This window comes from Ruditapes philippinarum, unplaced genomic scaffold (assembly GCF_026571515.1).
Source record: "Ruditapes philippinarum isolate M1 unplaced genomic scaffold, ASM2657151v2 ctg2351_1_1_1_1, whole genome shotgun sequence".
Lineage (NCBI taxonomy): Eukaryota > Metazoa > Mollusca > Bivalvia > Venerida > Veneridae > Ruditapes > Ruditapes philippinarum.
Window position 1 is genome coordinate 21,272 of NW_026854825.1, and position 24,299 is coordinate 45,570.

At 31.8% G+C, this 24,299-nt stretch overlaps 1 protein-coding gene across 2 annotated transcripts; it reads right to left on the reverse strand.

The window, feature by feature from the left end:
* Positions 1-1,120: 1,120 nt before the first annotated feature.
* On the reverse strand, positions 1,121-23,984 carry LOC132741196 (coiled-coil domain-containing protein 102A-like). 2 transcript variants are annotated; one of them, XM_060729311.1, is made up of 8 exons: positions 23,928-23,984; positions 18,748-19,554; positions 18,161-18,269; positions 9,684-9,800; positions 6,839-7,048; positions 5,894-6,064; positions 4,943-5,046; positions 1,121-4,037 (listed from the first exon to the last, which is right to left on the reverse strand). In XM_060729311.1, exons 2-8 carry the CDS (start codon positions 19,473-19,475, stop codon positions 3,917-3,919), a joined length of 1,560 nt encoding a protein of 519 aa, XP_060585294.1. In that variant the 5' UTR covers positions 19,476-19,554; positions 23,928-23,984; the 3' UTR covers positions 1,121-3,916. The 2 variants fall into 2 exon arrangements, with proteins under 2 accessions (XP_060585294.1, XP_060585295.1); XM_060729312.1 differs by having other exon boundaries at positions 23,864-23,956.
* Positions 23,985-24,299: the final 315 nt, after the last annotated feature.

Genomic DNA, 24,299 nt, shown 5'->3' on the forward strand with positions numbered 1-24,299 from the left:
TACAAAATTTCCTTGAAACCAAGTGCACACTTTCTTTTGCAATTGAGTATATATCATTAATAAATCATCAAAATTAGCATAAAGTTTGTGATGACTGAAAAAAATTTCATACCATCAAACTAGAGATGGGGTAAAAAACAGAACAGCGAATCCAAACGCTATGTAAGAAATACATAGAGGATATTGAATGAGTGTAATTTAATACTAACTTTATTGAACGAGTTGAATAAAATCATATTATGCGAGCCTCTGGCGAGCATAATATTGTTTTATTCAACTCGTTCAATAAATTTAGTATTGAATCTACACGAATATAATATTCTTTTTATCACATATATAAAATAAAAACAGTGAACTGTTAAAATTAGTAAGTTTTAAATGACGCGCCCATAGTGTAACGCTAACATAGCGCGCTTTAACGCTATGTTTCTATATAGCGCAAATGACGTCACGTCAGTGTTATTACACTAGTGTAATATCGTTTTTATTAAATAACTTTATTACACTCATGCGCCGCGGTTTATGTAATAAATCGTATTTCCGGCCTATGTGTGATTATGATATAAGCTAGGTCTTTCAAAGAACGCTATCATGTCGATGTTTTCAACAAACAATGCTGACGTCAGCATTTTACGTTACGGAATTAACGTAAAATTTAAGACGTAAATTGCTTATGTGAATCTGAATGTAAAATATCTGTGTGCTAACATGAAGATGGCATAAAATATTCTGACATGCCTCTAAGATTTTGTAAATGATTTCATTAAAATAAACGTTTGACGTCACCTGAAATTTCATAGCCTGATTGTTGTTCACTCAAACCACGCACGCTTCTTTATTTGACAAATACCGCTTACTGTTAGGCAGAGTCCATCCGGTTAACGTTGGGACTGTGAATCAGGCGACTCGGGTTCGATTCCTGAACGGTACATGTCACTTTTGTTGTAACTGATCATAAAATCCTTTCTATGGTCATTCGCACTGTACCTCTGCTGAAGATACCAATTCCTTGCTAAAGTGAATGTAACTAGTACTGTTAATCTGCTTGACAGCCTGCCCAGGAACGATGCTGTGGCTGAACATGAACTTTACAATGGGCATAAAAACAAGAAAACATCTATAATTCTGTATTTCCTATATATTTGTCATTAGATCTTTGTTCAAAATACATTAATAATGTTCTAGATCACAAAACGTGATAAGACTATGTAAAAAAAATTAATATACATTAACATGTAAACTTGTTTAAACAAAACATTCACAATACAGGTACATTTGAGGTTCTATTAACTTATTACACAAAAATATGAGCTATGGAAAATTTATTAATGGAGTTTTATACATATTAATGTAACACTGGCTCAAAAAGAAATGGTATGATTAAATGATATGTGAAAAATGGGGATGTTTTTTACATGGACAATGAAGCTTTGATAGATATTCTAATAATTGTGGAATTTACAATGGAGTGAAATTTACAATGGTGCATTGATATACAAGTAATACATGGAGAATGAAGGCTTGAATGTAATATTTACAATGCTGTCCTTGAAATAATATTCATATCTAACATGTATATGAAACTGTAAATAAATAATGATATCAAATAAATATGCACCATTAGAAAATGATTGTAAAATATGTATATTTTATATTTACAAGTACATATATAAAACAATAAAGCTGACAAATATCTGTTTAAACACTGTTTTAAAGCAATCACAACACTGTGACACAACACAACTTAACACAACACAGTTACATGTTAATTGATTTGTCTACCTTTCATTTACTTTAGTTTCCCTCATAGTTAATGAACCACTATGACCTTTATCTAGAACTGCAAAATACAGTGTCAATTTATAGTTCGATTTCTCCCTCAGTCATGCACTCTTAAAGTTTTTAACAAGTGAAAGAACTATTCAGAATCAAATTCTTGTTGGTGTCTTTGATGTAAATAATGAAACTTTATGCTTCATATAGGTTAAAAACAAATCTTAACGTTAAAGCTGTTTAACATGAAGTATACATGTAGTTACAAATGTACAACTGTTTGTCTGAGGCTTTGGCTATCAAGGTCATGTGATCAAGGTTATGTGGATGGTCATGTGATCATGCAATTGCAATGATAGTATCTTTCATCACTGGTAATAAGATATTATATTTGTTCCAATTAAAGAGATTCGTAGAGTCTTTTATGATCATGTGACTTTAAATCTCCACTGCAGGTTTAAATCCTGCTTAGAAATCAGAAAAATCCTTCCATATGTGGGGGCTATCCAGCTAGCTTGCTGATGGTTGACAATTGACCTTGAGTAACAACTCACACCTAAAATAACACATGAGCGATATCTGGGGTCTCACCCAATTTGTAAAACACATGACCTTTAACAGTGACCCAACCTCCATAATAAAGAATTTGGGGAAAAGATGTACTAATTTGCAGAACTTGATGACACTCAGAATACAAACTAGATATTCTTGTAAACTCACCTCTTTTCAGTCTAAATAGGGTAATATTATAAAAAACTTTTATTCAAATTTTTTAACAATCTATATCATCATAGACTGACATAGAAATAAATATACATTAAATAATAAGATGTTAACATATTTCTTATTTTCCTCTGAAATGCAATAAATCTTTCAAATAAGGAATGAACCAAAATCATGTTTTAATATGGTACTAAAGTATTGCAAAAGTTTTATATTGCTAAAGTTGTTTCAACTTAAAAATTTAAAGAACATCCATATAATTATGCTGGATTTAAAAAAAAATATAAATCAATATAAAAGCAACACACAACAGTTTCCAAAATGGAATCAGTAATCTTTGACAAAAGGTCTAAAAGGGATTAAAATCCAATCTTGATTTATGAAAACTTGCATTGCAAATGATTTAATATCATAGAAAAATGTACATGTATCTAAAACCCTATTATTGCATCTTGTTCTATTAACACACACTGATTTCTTCAAAATAAAACAACAGTAACTAAAGTCAAGGAAAATAATTATGAAACCGCTATATTACAGAATATTTGAAATTTTCCAAATTAAATTACAAGGGAGACAATTCAATAATGCCATTAAAAACTATGTACCTCATGTGCTAGTTTATGAGGCTAGAATTTCACTCATAAAGCTCTCACAATGATGCTGTGTGAGATTTGAATTTCACTCACAAGGAGGTATGTTTATGAAGGTTTGATTATCAGTCATAAGGCTTTCAAATCAGGTTTGAATTTCATTCATGTGGCAATTAGAATGAAATCTATCACATTTGAGCTTCACTCATAACTTTATAAGGGTCTTAGAATAATATTTATCAGATTTGAACTTAACTCATGTGGCTCTTAGGATTTTTGTGAGGTTTAAACCTCAATCATGAGAATTGAAAAGTGATGCTTATTAGCCTTGAACTTAACTCATGAGAATCTCCGAATGACGTTTATTAGGTGGTCTGAACTTAACTCATATGAATATCTCAGAATGATGTTTATTAGGTTTGAACTTCAATCATAAGAATAATTTCTATGAGGTTATGAGAATCTCAGAATGTTGTTTATGATGTTTAAACTTCAATCATAAGCATCTTATAATGATGTTTATTAGGTTTATTCTTAAGTCATGAGAATCTCAGAACGATTCTTTTTATAGGTTTGGGTCTCATGCATTTGAATCTTACAATGGTGTTTATGAGACTTCTTGATTATGTAAGATTCTAAATATCTTTTTTCTTTTACTTACTACATGTGGTAATCATTGCCTCAAATAAAACAGATGTAAAAGTTTAAATATGCTTGTAAAACATTGCACAATAAATACCGCTGCACAAGTGAAATATAAGTACGTGCATGACGTAACTCGCCAAATATTCAGATAACAGAACAAAATCAAACAGACTGTACATTCATCATGGTCCGTCACTAAATTCATCATCAGTATCATCGTCTATTTCAAGCGCCTGAAGATCCGGACTATATGATCTGTGACCCGTGTGTGATCCCGAACTTGGCTGGGAACTTCTACGCAATCTATAATGGATAAAATAATATATAAGTATTAATTTTACTTAAAACTCATTTCACTTAAAGCCTAATTCTTTTATCTTGGGGAAATGATTGGTTGAAAAAGGTTTTATCGTAAGTGTATTAGATAATGTTGAAAAGAATTAACATTTGTTTCAATAATTTGGCAGTCTTATCTGATTTATTGATAATGTAAATGTATGAAACGGATGAAACCAACCTGCACAATGACTTATTCAAAGCAGGTATTACTGTATTATGCAGTGGCAACTGATAGAACTAAAAATTCAGATTATCAATATTATGATGTTATAAGTATACATTCTTGCAAGATACCCTTTGAGTTACATTTGTGTTAGTACTAAGTCAAATAATTTACAATATATTTTCATATTTATGAAGTATATTATTTTCACATAAAATAACTATGAGTATTCGATTGGTCTAATGTACAAGAGGTCAAAGTGGGCCATATATATCAATTAAGCAAATGGAAAATAAATTTACAAAGGGCAGCAGATAATACTACTAACTACAATGTATATCTAATTATGGGTGTTTTTTGGTCATAATTATTTTTTTTTTCCAAAAGGTATTACATGTACTTTTAGAGTTTCAGTCGCAGTAAAGTGAACTAATCATATGAAAGAAAGAGGCATGAATCAGAGCTTCCATTAAGTTCTAAAACTTGGAAGTCAAAGGCTGCAAAATTTTTAACATTGAAAGTCACAATTTATATGTAAAGAAGAAAAAGCAATATATTTTGGAAGTCATCAGCCAAAATCAAGCAGTAAATGATTCTCAAACTTCTCCTTACAAAAGCATTGACCAAATTTTGCAAAATAATTATAATTCTATTTTGTAACATGAACTTTCATAACTTGTAAGTAAAGACAAATGTAATAATATACCTGCTCTGTAGATGTTCAAGTTGTACCTGTAGATTCTCGGCTTGTTCCTGTAACTCATCATTAGTTCTCTGTACCTTCCGTACATTGTTTGCTTGTGTATCAACCTATAAAATATATTTATAAATATATCTCGCTTAAAGGCTTATTGAGTCAGTTGAAAACAATTCAACCAGAGGAAAATATGTCAAAATATCAAGACCTGTCAGTACAACAGCTTGCTTGACTCTTCTTGTTGCTTGATAGAGAAACAAGAACCTGGATAATACAAAAATTTTCTAAGTTAAAAAAAGGCCATAATTCTGTCAAAATCCATATAAGACTTAAGGAACTTTGACAGTGATCTCCTATTATTATGTGTAGTTTCAACTTATTCCTTTTAGTAGTTTTGGAGATACCAATTTGTACGCAAAAACTTAAAGTGTGGCGATGATGCTGAGACCTTGTTGAATACAATAGCTATCTTTAGTCTTTGAGTAGTTTGGCTAAAAATCGATATGAAATCTATTTTAAATAGGATTTTTCATGAAGTTTTGTCAAATACATCTGCAAGACTAGAATATCAAAACAACAACAACAATAAATACTTTTTTTGTGCCAATTAACTAGAATTCCAATCAAATGAAAGTTTCCAAAAGCTTTAATTATCAAGAATGACTTCAAAGCCTTTCAGAGCAGTACAAACATAGCAAAAGTCTGGTGAAGCAGGATATCCTATGTGCACTATTTTGGAGGCAATTATACACCTATATAGAACTTGGCACCTCCTGTATGATAATGAGCTAATGACATAAATTCTAAGCATCAAAGCAAAGTGTACCATGGGGCACTAGAAATTTTAATCCCAAAGATTATTTTAATAATACTTTATGTGCCAATAAAAAACCCAATCAGTCTAGCAATGATACCAAAATAGTAGAAGGTTGTGCAGTATGTGTTGTGATAATAATTTACCTCGTCTTCAGCTGTGGCAAGTTCACGTTTCAGCTCCTCTACTCTGGACCTTAGTTTTTTCACCTCCACTTCGAACTGGTCACAGCGACGCTTGCTATGCTCGAGGTCAGTCACACGCTCTTGTAACGTCTTCTTTAGTTTAGTGTGACCATGCTTCAAGTCAGCTAATTCCTAGTTTTTATAAAAAAATAATCCAAGTAAACACTCAGTGTTTGAAATAAAACATTTACTCCGTGCTACTGAATACTAATGTTCAGTTCAACAGAAATACAATTGAGAATAGTTATACAAGACTTTTATACAAAAACTTCAAAATGCTTAACAAAAAAATAAACTTGAATTTCTTTTGTCCACTTTAAGATAAAAATAAAAATCAGCAAAATCAGAAGCTTGTAACTAAACATTAATACTTTTGATGAATTTCATTTTTTTTTTTAATTTCTGTAATATACATCAGGGAGTCATTTACTCCTTAAATTTGGCTTGTGACTTCCAAAATGTCATTCTTATTTTTCTTTATCTATATAGTATGACTTCCAAATTTAGAGATTTTGTTGTCTCTGACTTCCAAATTTTGGAACTTAGCGGAAGCCCTGATACATGAGTAGTAATAATTGAAATATATTTTGAGGTGTAAAAATTGTATGATATTAGATGGAAACTTAAACTGCAAAGTCTTTGCCATCAGTATACAGCCAAATCAGCCTCCACATTACCTGTAAAGTCTTGATATACTCTGGTGGCTGATCAATAACAATACTTTCATTTTGTGATCCCTAAAACTACTAATGAACTGTTCATAATTCATAGCAAGGCAAATCCATTAGCTAAATGTAAATTTAGCAGTCTAAGGAGAAAAATAGAGTTTTGCAATATTATAATTATGTCTTAGTCATATACTTGGTACAAGATGAAGTATAATTGTATAATTTACTATAAACTCACTTTATTTTTCTCTGACACTTCCATCTGTAATGTTTTAATATCTTTATTAGTGACTGTGGAAGCATGAGTGCTTTTTCTCTCCAATTGTTCCTCAAGGTCGGATATCTGTGTATGTAATTTCTTATTGTCACGTTCTAGGGCCAGTTTCTCTGTCTCTAGTCGTTCTCTTTTACCCCATTCATCAGCGTTCTCTTTCTGAAGCCTCTCAAGCTGAATGGAAAATAATAACATCATGTTTTATAGCAACCATCGGATAATAATATCATGTTTAACAACAACCACCATATAATAATATCATGTTTTATAGCAACCACAAGAAAATAATATCATGTTTTATAGCAACCACCAGAAAATAATATCATGTTTTATACCACCCAACAGATAATAATATTATGTTTTATATATATCATGTTTTATAGCACCCAACGGATAATAATATCATGTTTTATAGCACCCATCAGCAAATAATATGTTTTATAGCAACCACCGTAAAATAATTTCATGTTTTACAGTTACCACTGGATAATAATGTTTCATAGCAACCACCAGAAAATAATATCATGTTTTATAGCAACCACCAGAAAATAATATCATGTTTTATAGCACCCACCAGAAAATAATATCATGTTTTATAGCAACCACCGGATAATAATATCATGTTTTATAGCACCCACCAGATAATATTATCATGTTTTATAGCAACCACCGGAAAATAATATCATGTTTTATAGCAACCACTGGATAATAATATCATGTTTTATAGCAACCACCAGATAATATTTTTATAGCACCCACCAGATAATATTATCATTTTTTTATAGCAACCACTGTAAAATAATCTCATGTTTTACAGTATCCACTGGATAATAATATGTTTTACAGCATCCACTGGAAAATAATATCATCATATTTTATAGCAACCACTGGAAAAATAATATTTTTTTTTTTTAATAGACCCACCGGGTTAAATAAATTGAATAGAAATTGAATTTTTTTTAATTTGGCAAGCTTCCCCCAAAAGAAAAAAATCTGTTTACGTTTTTCTATAAAACATGGGGCACATGAAAATTTCAACCACACTTTGTTCTTACCCCAAACCAACTGCCCTTCTTGTGCTTTTTTGCTATGTTTTTTCAAAAATTTCCCCCTAAAAAATCTTTTTTTCCAATTTAAAGCCTTAAAAAAAAAGTTTAAAATTAAATTTGAAGTTTTTTATTTTAAATTTCCAAAATTTTTTAAAATTTTCATATTGTTTTTTTAAATTTTTTCTGCAATTTTATGTTATCTTGTGCTAAAATTTGCCCTTATGCAGTTTCCTACTACATGTGTAATTCAGAAATCCCCCCATGAAAATTAATCTTCCATGTTGACCTTAAAGGCACATAAAGCCTAAGAAATGAATATGATTTTCCTATGAAGAGAGGTGGTGTTTGTACTTAACTCTCTGGATCATGGTAGTAAGCTATATTGAATTTACCAGAGCACAGTTGAGCCACTGCAATGTTCCTTGGCAAGCTGTCAAGCAGTTTACCAGTACTAGTTGTCTTCAATTAAAGGAAGGAACTGATAACTTCTGTACATGCCAGAGCAGAGGTACAGTGCCAATGACCGTAGAATTTAGGATTCTATGATCAATCAGGCGGTTGTGGAATATCAAAAATAATTAAGAGTCTTTCATTTCAGGCAAAAGCTGGCATTGTTGTGAGGACTTTGTGTCCTTTGGGGAACTCAAACCACCAATAGTGGGAATGCAAAAAAGAAAGGTTTTATACAAGTCATTAAAAGTGAATAAGTCTAAGAATAAGTTCTTGGGCCAAGAAGGCATAATTGAGATAACTAGAACTATCACTAAATGTGATTAATACCCCCAAAGACTGCTTTGGAAATAAGAAGTTAGTAGTAACAGAATACCTTGTAAAAGAATTGAAATAGAGTTATGGTTGTGGGCAAATAAAGAAAGTTGTGGTTCTTGTATACATGTTGCATTTCCTTTCAATGTGGTTGAAATTTTATTAAATTACTCTGTAATAAGTCCAGAAAGAGTTAAGCTTCTTGAGCACTGTACTTCCTCTCATTGCGCTTGACCATTGTATGAAGTTGCATTGAATTCTAAACATTAGTTTTCAAGTTATGCACTGGGCAAAAAAAAGTAACAAAGGGCAATAACTGTAATTAGTACAAACTGAGGTATGGTTCTTGTGCACTGCACTTCATCTCACTGCCCTTGACCATTGTATGAAGTTTCATTGAATTCCAACCATTAATTTTCAAGTTATGTACTGGACAATAAAAAGGAACAAAGGGCAAAAACTCTTAAATGAGTCAAGAAAGAGTTACGGTTTATGTGCACTGTGCTTCCTCTCAATTTACTTGACCATTGTATTTAATTGTATTGAATTCCAAGTAGTAGTTTTCAAGTTATGTCCAGACAAAAAAAAGCAATGGAAAAGTAACAAAGGGAAATAACTCTGTAATTACTTTAGATAGAGTTATGGTTCTTAAACAATGCACTTCCTCTTTTGTGCTTGAACACTGTATGAATTTGTTTTGAACTCCAACCAGTAGTTTTTAAGTTTTGCTCCGGACAAGGAAAAGTAACAAAGGGCAATAACTCTTTAATAAGTGAAGATAGAGTTATGGTTCTTGTGCATTGCACTTCCTCTCAATGTGCTTTATCATTGTATGAAGTTGTATTGAATTCCAACCATTAGTCTTCAAGTAATGCTCCGGACAAGGAAAATACAATGGACCGCTGGACCGACTGACCAGCGGGTGACTCCTATATACCCCCCAAACTTTGTTTCGGGGGTATAATGATCATTAATACTATGTTTGTAACACAAACCTCAAGTCTAAGTTCAGCTAGCCGCTTATCTACAGAACTCTTAGATGACTGTTCATCCTGAAGGTCATTAGACAGTCGACCTAACTCCTCCTCATGTAGGTCCTTCAACTTCCTCACCTGTAAAAACATTTTACTGTTATTTTAACCCTTACCATGCTAATCTCTAAAATGGACTTGCCCATCTTTCTATCTAGACAAAACTACTCATGGTTTTAGGAAATAAATTTTTCAATTAAGTACACTTTATTATAGTGAACAGTACAGACAAGATCAAATGGCACAGATCGTGATGTACTGGATAGTCTTGGTCTGCACTGTTCGCATGTGGAGAATCAGTTGCAATAAGCATGCTTAGAGTTAAACTTTAAAGTTTATTTGTAACAATAAATGCTTTTAAGCACTTTTAAAAGAATTTCAACATATTACAATATAGAGGAAATTGAATGAGTGTAGGTTTTATACTAAATTTATTGAACGAGTTGAATAAAATCATATTTTGCAAGCCTCTGGCGAGCATGATATTGTTTTATTCAGAGTTCAGGGCTCTCAGTAGGGTCAGAATTTCACGAGTCAAAGACTCTTTGGCCAAAATTTTCACGAGTCAAATCATTTTTTTCTAGTGTCATTTGACTACATGAATCATTTTTAAGTTACAAAAATTACTGTTATTGGAGTTATAAATGTCTATATATCACCCCCCCCCCCCCCCAAAAAAAAAAAAAACAACAACAAACTAGAACTGCCACTATCATGGCGTGAATACCCCCGCATACCACTTTGTCAGAATCAACAGTGGCCATTTAGAGCTCAAGGACAACCTCCCTGCCAAATCTGAGGTTACTAAGCCAGTGCATTGCTAAGTTATGTATTCTACATGCTTCAAATGTGAAAATGTCAAAATCAATACATTGCGGACAGGACATACTTTAGCAATTGAGAAAAAAAGCTTTTTTTGTCAAGATCCCTGTGACCTTGACCTTTGACCCAGTGACCTCAAAATCAATAGGGGTCACCTTATAGTCATGACTAACATCCATGCCAAATATGAAGACTGTCAGTCAAAGGAATCTAAAGTTATTGGGCAGACAAACTTTTTGAAGTCAAAGTCCCTGTGACCTTGACCTTTGACCTGGTGACCTCAAAATAAATAGGGGTCATCTACTAATCATGACTAACCTCAATGCCAAATATGAAGACTGTGGGTCAAAGGAATCTTAAGTTATTGGGCGGACAAGCTTTTTGAAGTCAAGGCCCCTGTGACCTTGACCTTTGACCTAGTGACCTCAAAATCAATAGGGGTCATCTACTAATCATGACTAACCTCCATGCCAAATATGAAGACTAAGGGTCAAAGGAATATTAAGTTATTGGGCGGACAAGCTTTTTGAAGTCAAGGCCCCTGTGACCTTGACCTTTGACCTAGTAACCTCAAAATCAATAGGGGTCATCTACTAATCATGACTAACCTCCATGCCAAATATGAAGACTGTGGGTCAAAGGAATCTTAAGTTATCGGGTGGACAAGCTTTTAGAAGTCAAGGCCCCTGTGACCTTGACCTTTGACCTAGTGACCTCAAAATCAATAGGGGTCATCTTCTAATCATGACTAACCTCCATGCCAAATATGAAGACTAAGGGTCAAAGGAATCTTAAGTTATTGGGCGGACAAGAAAAAACCGACGGACAGCCGGACGGACGGACGGCCGGACAAGCTGATTCCAGTATACCCCCCTTACAACTTTGTTGTGCGGGAGTATAAAAACAAACAAACAAATAAACAAAACAAAAATGACTTGCATCTTTACTGTGAAAGAATAAAAAAGCAGCAGCTTTTCTGATTAAATGTATAAAATATAAAAAAAATATTTTTACTGGTATGCTATATCATACTATATCATATTAATTTTAAATAACACAAGAGCTGTCTGTATGACAGCACGCTCGACTATTCTAAGTGCTTGATAGTAAAAGAGCATTGGTAATGTTAAATTTTTTAAGTTCACAAAAGGGCTAATTTTTTTTTATAAATTCATGTTATAGGCCTTAGAGAGAGTCTAATTATACAGTATTGGCTTGATTATTCGGAAGGTAATGTCACAAGGGTGTTTTATTGAGTATAATAATACTAATTAACTATGAATACATAAATTTGACAGAAAAAGGTACAAAGGCTTGTTATTAAGATGTTTTATCAAGTAAATCACTGCTTTATTATTATGAATGCATAAAATTGTCCCAAAAAAGGCACAAACCCTTCAGTAGTTATTGAGATAACAGCTTACAAGCAAAACTTTACCATGAATTTCTAAGTTGAAAAAGTGGAGAAAAAGCAGCCTAAATGCAAGATAGAATTATGGATCTTTGTTAGTGACCTACAATTATGACCCTTAATGCATATGTGAAGTTTTAAATAAATATCTTTAATAGTTATTGAGAAATGTAAAACTTGCATGTAAACATTAACCAAGAGACTAAGTAGAAAAGGGGATATGAATCAGCCTTAATGCAAGATAGAGTTATGGAACTTGGTCAGTGACATACAATTATGACCCTCCAATTATGACCCGAAGTGCATAAGTAAATATCTTTGAAGACCTTCAACCTTTAACCTTTAACCAAAATTTCTAAGTTTCAAAGGGGCAAATAATTCTGCAAATATTGCAGGCAGAGTTATGCAATTTTGCAAACTGATGTACATTGTTACTATAAAAAAGTATTTTAAATTTCAATTGAATATCTCAAACAGTAATTGAGATATTTGACTTTACAAAAAAACTTTAACCAAAATTTTTAAGTTCCAAAGGGGCATTATTCTGTCAATATTGTAGGCAGAGTTATCCAACTTGTCAATCTGATGAACCTCGTTATTATAAATAAGTATTGTAAATTTCAATTGAATATCTCAAGCAATAAGTGAGATATTTGACTTTACAAAAAACTTTAACCAAAATTTCTAAGTTAAAAAGGGGCATAATTCTGTCATTATTGTAGGCAGAGTTATGAAACTTGTCAATCTGATGTACCTTGTTACTATAAATAAGTATTATAAGTTTCAATTGAATATCTCAAGCAATAAGTGAGATATTTGACTTTACAAAAAACTTTAACCAAAATTTCTAAGTTAAAAAGGGGCATAATTCTGTCATTATTGTAGGCAGAGTTATCCAACTTGTCAATCTGATGTACCTTGTTACTATAAATAAGTATTGTAAGTTTCAATTGAATATCTCAAGTAATAAATGAGATATTTGACTTTACAAAAAACTTTAACCAACGCAGACGCCGACGCGGACGCCGACGCCGGGGCGACTACAATTGCTCTCATATTCTTCGAATAGTCGAGCTAAAAATGTACTAGGAATATTTAATGGAAAAAGAAATAAAAAATGTACAGGTACTCCAAGTAAATCAAAGACATATTATAAACCTTTAAAAGCAATCAATAATTGACACCTCAAGTTGTTGTGTGGAGCTATTTTTAGCGCTGTCAAATTGCAGCCACTGATTTCGCACTTCAGTGCACATGCTGTGTGTATAGCACTTTATACACGACTTATACAGCCTATTGACATTTTACTGAGTGTGATTTGAAGAGCTGTAGGATTTGATAGGTAATTAGAGGTGGATTTAAGGTAATTATTATTGCATAGCTTAAAATCCCATGTGGCAAATTGACTCTTGTGCAGATTTTATCACGTGTCAAATTTGTGCTTTTCCTGATTTTCACGAGTCAAAACCCAGATCCCCATGTTAATCGAGAGCCCTGAGAGTTCAATGAATTTAGTATTGAATCTACACAAATACAATTTCTATTTATCACATATTTAAAAAGAGACTGGTTTATAGTTAAAACAAGTCATTGGCGACGCCGGTGAGCGGCGTCGTCTTAAAGATCCTGTAACACATTTTTTTCATGGTTTTATTTCATAAATATGATGCTCAGATTAAGATTTGTCAATATTGTAAGTTCCAACAAGCATTATTTATAAAGATATTACCGAATTAAACATTTCATGTAAATAAAGGGAGGTAATTATAAATTTATTTTCAATAAATTTTAAGTCAAATTTTCCAATGAGAAAAGAATGCATGTAATTTATTGATTAAATATAATGTGCACAAATATTTGCAGTACTCATTTTACATATTCTTCGATGTTTGAAAATTGTTTTATTTGCATAATTATATACATATATAACTTTTTGCAAGTGTAGTATACATACAGTGACAATATCAATCAAAAAACATACAGGATCTTTAAATGGAATGCTTTTTATTTTTGCCTATGGAAGGAGCTGTTATTATTAGCAGTTAATTTCATGTTGAGTTAATTAGATTTATTTTGATTCGTAAAAATCATGTAAACAAATATGTTGTTATATTTGTATTTAATAACTTTATATAAAAAGCATGTGCATTGTGATATTATTTTCACGAAATTGCATGCTCAGTTTAACAGCTTGTCCCTTAGTTTTATTGACAATACTAAAACCCGGATTTCGAATATCGTTGTGGTCTACATTGATGCCGTAACCATTTCGTTCATTCATTTATATATTTTCAAAATTTTCTTACAAGAAGAAAGTTCACCTGCAAATGAGTATAAGGATAGGTAATGGACTGTTGTTAACGATTATCCTATTGATTTTATCCATATTACGTTGATCTGTTGCACAGAATGGTTGTTTTTACAAAGTGTACCAGTATCCGGATGTTGAAAGCTATCCGATTTTCTGCAATAACTGCTGTCACATGGTCATCTATTTTTTATGAATACTTTACCATTAATTTGCATGGCTTAATAAAACTGACTGAGCCTGCAACATTTCGTAATTTTAATGTTTAGGGTGTTCTTTTGGGTTTCAGGTTTTCAGTCTTTTAAGGGGAAGTAACTCATGTTTACTAAATTATTTGTTCTTTTCTGTCTACTCTATCTTTAGTATTACTTACTATTTTTTTTTCTATTTTTATAAAATTTACCAGTTGTAAGGTCATCAAAAGCAGAGAAGCCCTGATGAGTGAATATTGATATATATTTTTACTGGCTTGATATACCCTAGACCAGATTTTTCTAGTTTGTTCAGTTGGTACATACCTATAGGTATTCTGCTAGAGGCATTTTCTAATCACTATGTGAAATTATTATTTTCTATGTGTTTGTATATGAATTGTTACTAAAATAACCTTTGGTAAAAATGAAAAGTAGAATATTTAAGCTATACATATAGGTGCTCATTTTAAACACTTGATTACATTATATGCAGTTAGTTATACATTGTATAGTAAAGTCTAATGGAAGGTTAAAAGAGGGACAGTATTTGTTACTGTAAGAGATATGCATTTAATGTTTAGACACTAACACAACTTAATCTGTAACACATGATATAGACTATTTGAGATTTTTTTTTACTTTTATACTATACAATATCATGTATACATTATAGTTTTCTTTCTACAAGATTATGAATTCCTGTCAATAGGATGTTATATTTATTTTTAATGGAACCTGAGAATTATTAATGTAATGTGCATACAAGTGTATCATTGTATATGGATATAATGTGTATTTCTGTATTTAAAGACTTACAGTTATGATGGATGAGACTTGCATTTAAATTAATTAATGATAATACATATATTGATCAGTCTACAGGTTATAGTTGTTTATACCCAGTGTTAGCTGGCTAATAATAGTATCTATAACAGAGTTTATATATTCTACTAGATTTTGAATTCCATCCATTAGTACCAATGTTAATGTTAGGATTTCATATTTATTTAATAGAAACTGGGAATTATTAATGTTATGTGCATACATGTATATCTTAGTATATTGATATGATGAGACTTATAATATTTCTGAATTTAAAGAGTTACAGTTATGTCATTATTATTAAAGGGATGATACTTTCATTTAAAGTTATAAATGATAATACATGTATTGATTGAAAATGTCCTGAAACTTGGATCAAGCAATATAATTGATAAAGTCTCAAAAAATCATGTTTTGAATGGTTATTCTAATTTTTTTCTAACATGTGCATAGATTGAAAAGGACAGCTTCTGTCTTATCTATTTGTAATGGAGGGACACCGGTCTCAATTTCCAAGCTTCAGGTCTCCTGAGTCAACCCGACAACAGACTTTTCATAGAGTAGATTGTTACTTGCCCTTGAATAAATTTGTACACTTAATTTTATAGCAGGTGATTTTTGCCACATGAAAACCAACAAAGTACAAAAAAGTAACAAGGCGCCAGACACAAAGTGGTGTGTTTGTTGCATTTTCATGTTTTCGCCCAGTGCCCTTGATGCAAAATACAAATCAGCCTTCATAAAATTTCACAAAAATCATAGAAAAAGGGTTAGTTTTTTATCCGTACAAAAAATAGATATTGTACATGTATTAGCACAGTTATGTTCACTTTCAAATTGACCTGTTATAAATAATGGCACAACCAATAGTTTACTGTCTAAGCCCTTTTTAGTAAAAATAATTATACATAATATATAAATTGTTATTTTAATTTAGACTATGAGTATGTAAGGTTTTTATTTCTTATTTATTAATTAAGAATTAATTATCTGTTGATTTAAAAATCTAAATATCTGTCACGGTTTAGAACTGTTCACTATTTAGGCCAGAAAATGTGTAAGCGGCCAGATAGTTCAATCGCTTACAGCCGCGGTACATTATTCTGTGGGTCACAGGTTTGAGTTCTGGTCAAGCTGAAAAATTTCTCATCCAGTGACTGCATATAACCATGAGTTTAATTCACTATGCTCTGTAAACATCAGAAATTCAAGGACATAAACCAATAGAGTGGGGAAATATGTTGTGGTTTAGAACTATTTCATTATTAAAGAGAAAATGTGTAGCCGGCCGGATAGCTCAGTTGGTCTTCTGAAAGTCATGGGTTCGAGTCATGGTCAGGCAGTTTAAGTCAGGGTTTAGAAGTGGTTTTTCTCATTTAATAGATTGTACTTTATTTGAAATGGACAAAGGCAGTATTGCATGATACTTTTAGATCTACAAAGCATTTGATACAGTTGATCACACTATACTGCACATGAAGAAGTTATTTTTCTTCTTCTTCATGGAACTTGAAGTATCTGCCATATGTAATGACATTCTTACATGCTTCAAGTCTTATCTCTGATAGCAGCTGGTTGATGTGGCTGGTTCTCCTTCTACTACTGCTCTGAGTACCTATGGTGTCCCCCTGATGTTCATTTTAGGTCCTCTTTTATGTCTAATATATGTCAATGACATGTCTGCAACCTAAGCAATAAGCTTTTATTATATGCACAGGCACAAGTATCAGACATGGGAAGAAAAAATATGACAAGATTGATAAAAACGTGTGTTCATCTTAAAATTGTCACAAACCACAAAAACCTTTAAAAATATACTTTAAGTTAATAGTATATTTTTAAAGGGGGTCATTATTTACATTTTTTTTTTTTTTTGGTTTTTGACACTTTTAAGATGAACACAGTTTTTTTTATCAATCTGGTCATACTTTTTCTTCCCAGGTCCGATACTCGTGCATGTGATTATATGATGATGACAGGTATCCTTGTATTTGGTAAAATAAATAGTAAGATTAGTTAATTGACTATAAATTGTCTTTGCATCTTGGCAAGACAGAGTCTTTTCTTTTTGGTTTAAGTTTCAACTTAAACTGGGCCTATCCTCCAGGTCACATGAAATGGTACTTCTATCTTTTGTTAAGTATTTAGGTGCAAACCTGGATCAAATTCATTTGGCGTCGCCCTTTGATGCTTTGCATCAATGCTTTTCTTGTTTTTCATTGACCCACCCACACGCTAACATAAGCATGCTTTAACGCTATATTTATATATAGCGCAAATGATGTCATGTCAAAGTGTTATTACACCAGTGTAATATTGTTTTTATTACATGTCTTTATTACACTCCTCGGCCACTGTTTATGTGATAATATTCTGTAAAACATAGAAGTTAAAGCAAAAGCTATGATTATTTAACATGTAAGTAAAATAGTATTTCTTATACAGACAGTAGGATCCAACTACATTGTATACTGATAAGTGATTTGTTCACTTTATGTAGCAACTCACATAATCAGATTTATTGATTATAATGCAATTAAAAAAAGAAAATGTCTGTATGGCAACCTATTCATGCTTGAATCTTCGTGAAAAATTACTTAGTGCTATGTGTGTGACAAACTAATATACAAGCCATAGGCAAAAGCTTGTAAAATATGACTTTCAAACTTCTAAAAAAAAAGCTTTTTTAACCATAAACTGCCAAATTTGTTTGTAAGGAATTGTCATCATTTAAAATAAAATTTACAATACGAGGCCTTCAGGTAACTGTGTAAAAACCCAGTTGCCTATAGTAAAGTATCTGGTCTTCCTGGGTTGATGAAATCTGCAAGAAACAATTTTTGCTGCTGGGAAAGAGTTATTTTAATTCGATTAATTTACTCACCTGAACTTCTAGATCATGTTTAGTTTGATTCAATTCTTCATTTTTTGATTTCCAGCTGTGAATGTCATGTCTCAATGTCTCTATAGTTTTTGTCTGCTGAGTCTTCTCTCTGCATATGATAGATAAATCATTTGACTTTTGCCAAAAAAACATAAAAATTAATTTCATATTTAAGGTGAAACAAATATTTATTACATTTGCAGAAAAACAATAGAGGAGCTAATTGTCAATCTGAGTTGCTACAAAGTTGTTATTCATAAGACATACAAAGCTTAGTACTATAAAGTTGAATCGCAACCTTGACTTGCCTTCAAGACTTCAGTGTTTTTATTTTCTAATTTTTAAAAACCACCTATGGTTTTGCAATTGGTAAAATAAGCAACATGTGTCTAAATCTGGGGAAAAATATAAACTACATGTACAAGCTTTAATATGATAAGCCATATAAATGAACACATATTATAATTCTAAAAATATCTAGAGAAATTGAAATTCTTGTTACTTAATTTAGATCTTCGATTTTTTTAGAATTATCAACAATATTTATGTCAATTTATGATCTTAATTTTAGAAAATTGGTAACATACTCTCTTTCAACTATTATCGTCTTTTGAGACTCCTCCAATTTCAGTTGCAGCAGAGCAAGTTTATCTCCAGCCAACGACTCTGAACACTCTTGTAATTCAGCAACTTCAGTCTTAACACCAGTTGCTGATTTTTTATCAACTAGTATCTCTTCTGATTTGGAAGAACTTGGACTTACTAGATTAACCGGATCAGTCTGTACAGAGGTATTCTGTAGCTCACATTTTGATTGTACACTATCTAAACTATTACTTGAGGTAGTTTTGGACTCATCCGACAGCTCAACCTGTTTATCCATTAACTTACTCTTCTCAGAATCTTTACAAGTATTCACTAGACCTTCTCTTTCTCTTTTTAAACTGTTAATTTCTTTAATACACAAGTCAAGTTTGGCTCTAAGTTGTCTGTTTTCTTCTCTCGACTTATTTCTCTCATTTCGTACTTTACTCCATTTTTCCCGCCAGTTAGAGGTACAATCGGACCACCAGCGCATCGTCTTCTCCATCTGTGAGGCTCTCGCCCTTATCTCTTCAAGTTCTCTTTGTTGCAGCTCTAGCTTATCTTCAAGGTCACTATTGACATTGTGTTGCTGGGCAGCAACTGGCACATGATTTGATTCCATTGCAGGTAATGGAGATGGTGCTATCGGGAACTGAGGTCCAGGGGTAGCTCTTAGGTTAAACACATCCCCCTTTGGTACAGCCCCTTGAACTGGCTTTTGACTTGTCATTGCGATCTGAATAATTATTTCAAAAAGTTTTTCACAAACTTTCAGGAATCCTTTTTACCGCAACATCTACACAAATGTTCTAGAAAATAAAAAATAAAATGTTATGTTAGTTACATACATGAAATTATTCATCTCCTTTCATAACATTTACATCAAGCAATACAAAATGAAATAATTAGATTTCAATAATGTTACCAAGACTTGTCTTAAAAAATGTTGTTTTGTAGGATAATAGATGCAGAATGGAAAAAATGTTGTTTGACAGATGTATACTTAATAGAGCATTGAAAATAAGTCCTGATATTAATTACCTGATTCTAAAGTCAATCTACTACTTTAGAATATTAAATCCCATTAAAGGTGCTTTACCTGTAACTATGAGTCTATGACAATGGTGATATGTATATATTCTTGTAAGTAGAAAAACATTTTTTGTTTTCAAAAGGTTACAGTATGATTTTACAACTGGAGAGTATTTTATACATGTAAATTTATACTTAACATATGCATTATAACTAAACATTATAACATTTAGTAGTCTAAAATATTAGACATATGTAGGCTTTTACGAAAGTTTTTTTATGGGCAAACATATTGATAGATCCCTACTCTGACCTTTCATTTGAATAACAATAGATTTAACCAGAAACATTGACAACCATGTGCTATTTTGTTCACAAATATGTTCAGGGTGTTCACTAGCCATGAAATCCTGAGGGTCATTTTGACCAAGTTTTACCGACTACAAGGGGAAAACCCCCATGATTTTAACAAAATCTGACCCTCCAGTTAAAATCCTGAGGGTCAAATCAGGCCTTTTCGAAATTTGAAGGGTTAAAGAGTCATTTCAAGGGTCAAATGGACACCCTGATGTTGTAGTTAAATTCTTTTTGTATCTACTAATCTGTTAATTAGAATAAGACAGGTCAGCAATCAATGCATTACATGTAAATGAGATAAATGAAAGACACATATTAAAATAGAAATTTTAATAAAAGTCTAAAACTAATGTTTTTTTTAATCAATTGATAATCATAAATTTTGTACAATTGCATGCACAACCACCCCTTAACAATCTCAAACATACAAAACCAACATAATGGGTTTGCGACCAGCATGGATCCAGAGCAGCCTGCGCATCTGTGCAGTCTGATCAGGATCCATGCTTTGCTATCAGTTTCTCTACTTGTAATAGTTTGTAAGCAAACAGCATGGATCCTGATCAGACTGTGTGGATGCGCATGCTGGTCTGGATCCATGCTGGTCGTAAACCCATTATGTTGGTTTTGTCGTGACGCAGCTCAATTTTATCTAAAATGAAAATTAACAACAGTTCACCACTGCCTAACCTACCATGTTTGTGGTGTAGGCAGTTTACAGTTTGATTTCAGGTTTTTCAAACAGAATATATATTAATTAAGGCTGCCATTGCTTTAGCATAATCTTCCTGATGAAGAACCAGATAGGTTCCAAACCGACAGATCTCTATTAAAATTTTGTTCACATTTATCCGGTGTTGACATGCGGTTTCTTTGTATTCTTCCTTTTTATCTAGCAAAAATTTTGTTTAAAAAAAAACAAAACATATTTCTTCTTTTATGATTACTGATTTAAATGTGTAACCATTCAGATAACTTTTGTCTATGTCATTGTGGTAAAATGAAACAAAAGTAATGTCATTTAAGATTAAAAATTTAACTTAAAAAAAAAATTTAAACATAATTTTCAGATGTGACAGTTTTAAACTTTAATAATTTCTTTCACAGGTAAGTTCATGAACAACTAGGTTTCAAATCATTTTTATGCTGATTTAAATGTTAAAAGAAAAATCTTGCAGAAAGTGCTACATAGGGAATTTTACGAATCAGATTTATACGACTTTGCGTTCTCCAGAAGTAAAACTGTAAAAGTATCGCCAAGCAAATTCTTACCCAAGTTACCTTGGGACTAAACAAGGTTTTATTTTTAACCGAGACAAGATAAATGAGAGTGTTACATTATTCATCGCAACATTAATAATAATTAATGCATAAATAATAATGCCTTAAAATTGGCCGTCACATGACCTATGTCTGGCCTTTGAAAGAATATGTTTTTGTTTTCTTGTTTTATCTAGTAGAAAACACACAGAAATTACAGCTGATAACAATTATTTCTATTTTTTTCTTATTGACCTTTTCGAAAACCTAGCTAAATACTGTTTTCCGGTATGTTGCGGATTTAGCTCTGGGATCAATTACACCAAATGAAGTACTTAACACAGTTACATGATATTTCTATTTTTCTATCATTATTATACCAAGGTTGAAAAAATTGATGTTTTTGAAAATTATCAATATTCTTTTAATATCTATTGCAAATTTTTGAAAAAAATAAATTGTTTATAATGAAAATCAATAAAATTTAAACAGACGTTGTGGAATCTTCCATAATTAAATAAGGTTATTTTCTGCGTAAACTTGTGTATTTAGTTTATTTTTTGTATGGAGTTATTCATACAATGATATTCAATTATTTTCTTATAGAGAAATAACTGTTTTATTTCAATTCTATTTTTAAAAAGGCCGAAAACGTCGAGTTCGCTATTACACTCCATTAGGTGAATTCCCCAGAGCTATGTACAGAAAGTACCGGAAAACGGCATTTAGGTAGGTTTTCAAATTCGTGAATTATTTCTCGCCGTTAGGTAGGTTTTCGAATTCGTGAAATATTTCTTAGTGATTTATAACAGTGGCAAATTTTCAACTTCATAAAAATCATTGGGGTGTTCTGTGTAAATATGGAAGCAGTGCATGAAATACTGTATGGCACCTTTAAAACAAAATATGAAATAAATATGGACAATTATGTTAGTCGACTTCCCCATGCATTGACTTTGCCTAATTTCATATTACTAATGACAAATATTTACTAATATCGATCACAGGTGCTAGTGGCATTGATTTGACCTAAAATGTGTTTGACCTTGTTATTTATACAATAAAATATCAATATATTAAAAAAAAAAATTAAAAAAAATAATTTTTTTTTACTGTTATATTATTATAGACAAGGTATGCAACATTCAGGTACGAAAATTATGGGTACGCCGGTTATCTGTGTTAAAATTTTTCACCTGGCGGTAATATCGTCGGATTTCTGCATGGAATCAATGCACAATATATTTTTCTATTACAATTTACTATTTACAGATCCCCAATTAACCGCTAGTTAATGTTTTAAAGCCCGAAAGTAAGAAATCACCCAGGTCCGAAAGATGAGACCGTCATGACATGTACATTGTAAGCTGGTATTTACGCTTGAAATACATCAACAAAGAGATCAAACGGGTCGAACTCACATGCAAACAGCTGGATTTTACATACTTTTAAATGGTTATATCCTCCACGAGTGGCACTAAGTCCTATGTGCCCGTATTTTAAGAAAAATTCTACATGTATAAGGTAATTCCTAAATCGGAAGTGTTCTCCCGCAACACGTGCTTGGTTCCCTGTTCCGCTCTTTGTCAATGTAGGTGAAACGGAAGCCGGAGAATACTTCCGGTAGGAATTACCTTCTAAAAATATCGTCTACATGTAGGATATTTCTTTAAATACAGGCTCATAGGACTAAGTTCGACTCGTGGAGGATAAAACCATTTAAAAGTATGTAAAATCCAGTTGTTTGCATGTGTGTTCGACCCGTTTGATCTCATTGTTGATGTATTTCAAGCGTAAATACCAGGTTACAATGTACATGTCATGACGGTCTCATCTTTCGGACCTGGGTGATTTCTTACTTTCGGGCTTTAAAACATTAACTAGCGGTTAATTGGGGATCTGTAAATAGTAAATTGTAATAGAAAAATATATTGTGCATTGATTCCATGCAGAAATCCGACGATATTACCGCCAGGTGAAAAATTTTAACACAGATAACCGGCGTACCCATAATTTTCGTACCTGAATGTTGCATACCTTGTCTATAATAATATAACAGTAAAAAAAAATTTTTTTTTTTAATTTTTTTTTTTTAATATATTGATATTTTATTGTATAAATAACAAGGTCAAACACATTTTAGGTCAAATCAATGCCACTAGCACCTGTGATATCGATACATAATTTTCTTTTTTTTCTATATTCAATCCTTTAACCTTACCAGTTTTAACAAACTTTAATTGCTTTAAGATAACTAATATTGGTTAAAAGATAGAGAAAAAACGTGTACAAGGGACAGGAACATGTCACAAACACGCATATGATAAGAGTGAAATGAGAAATTTTTATAAAATAATTTGCATCGCGGAATTGTATTACAATGGCTTTCTGAATTATATTCAACTCAATGATAAGTATTTAACAGCTGATCAAAATGTTTAATTGAAAAATACCAAAAATTACACATACAGCAAATAAATTAAACGATCATTTGATGGCAAACTGCACAAAAATAATGTAAAATTTTGTTTACTTTTTCGTTTCCTCCATCTTGCATCTCTAAATCCCGTAATTGATCCCGAAATGTACCGTGCAACTGAATGAGTCATCTTCTATTGGTATTTTAGATATTATTTTATTATATTAAATTTTTGTTCTTTACAATCACATAAAATTTAGGGTTTCATAATAAAATTGGCCAATAAAAATGCTTTATGCATCAGAAGCTTTTATGACTAATGAGAACTGGTTCTACTCACAGACACTTAATTGGGGTTTGGAGCTCAAAACGCCTTTAAAATCCAAATAAAATGCATATTTGCACAGATATACATACACTATTCAACTCCATGATATTTGTCAATCCCAGCACATGTACTGATCATATATATCAAAAAAACTTAAT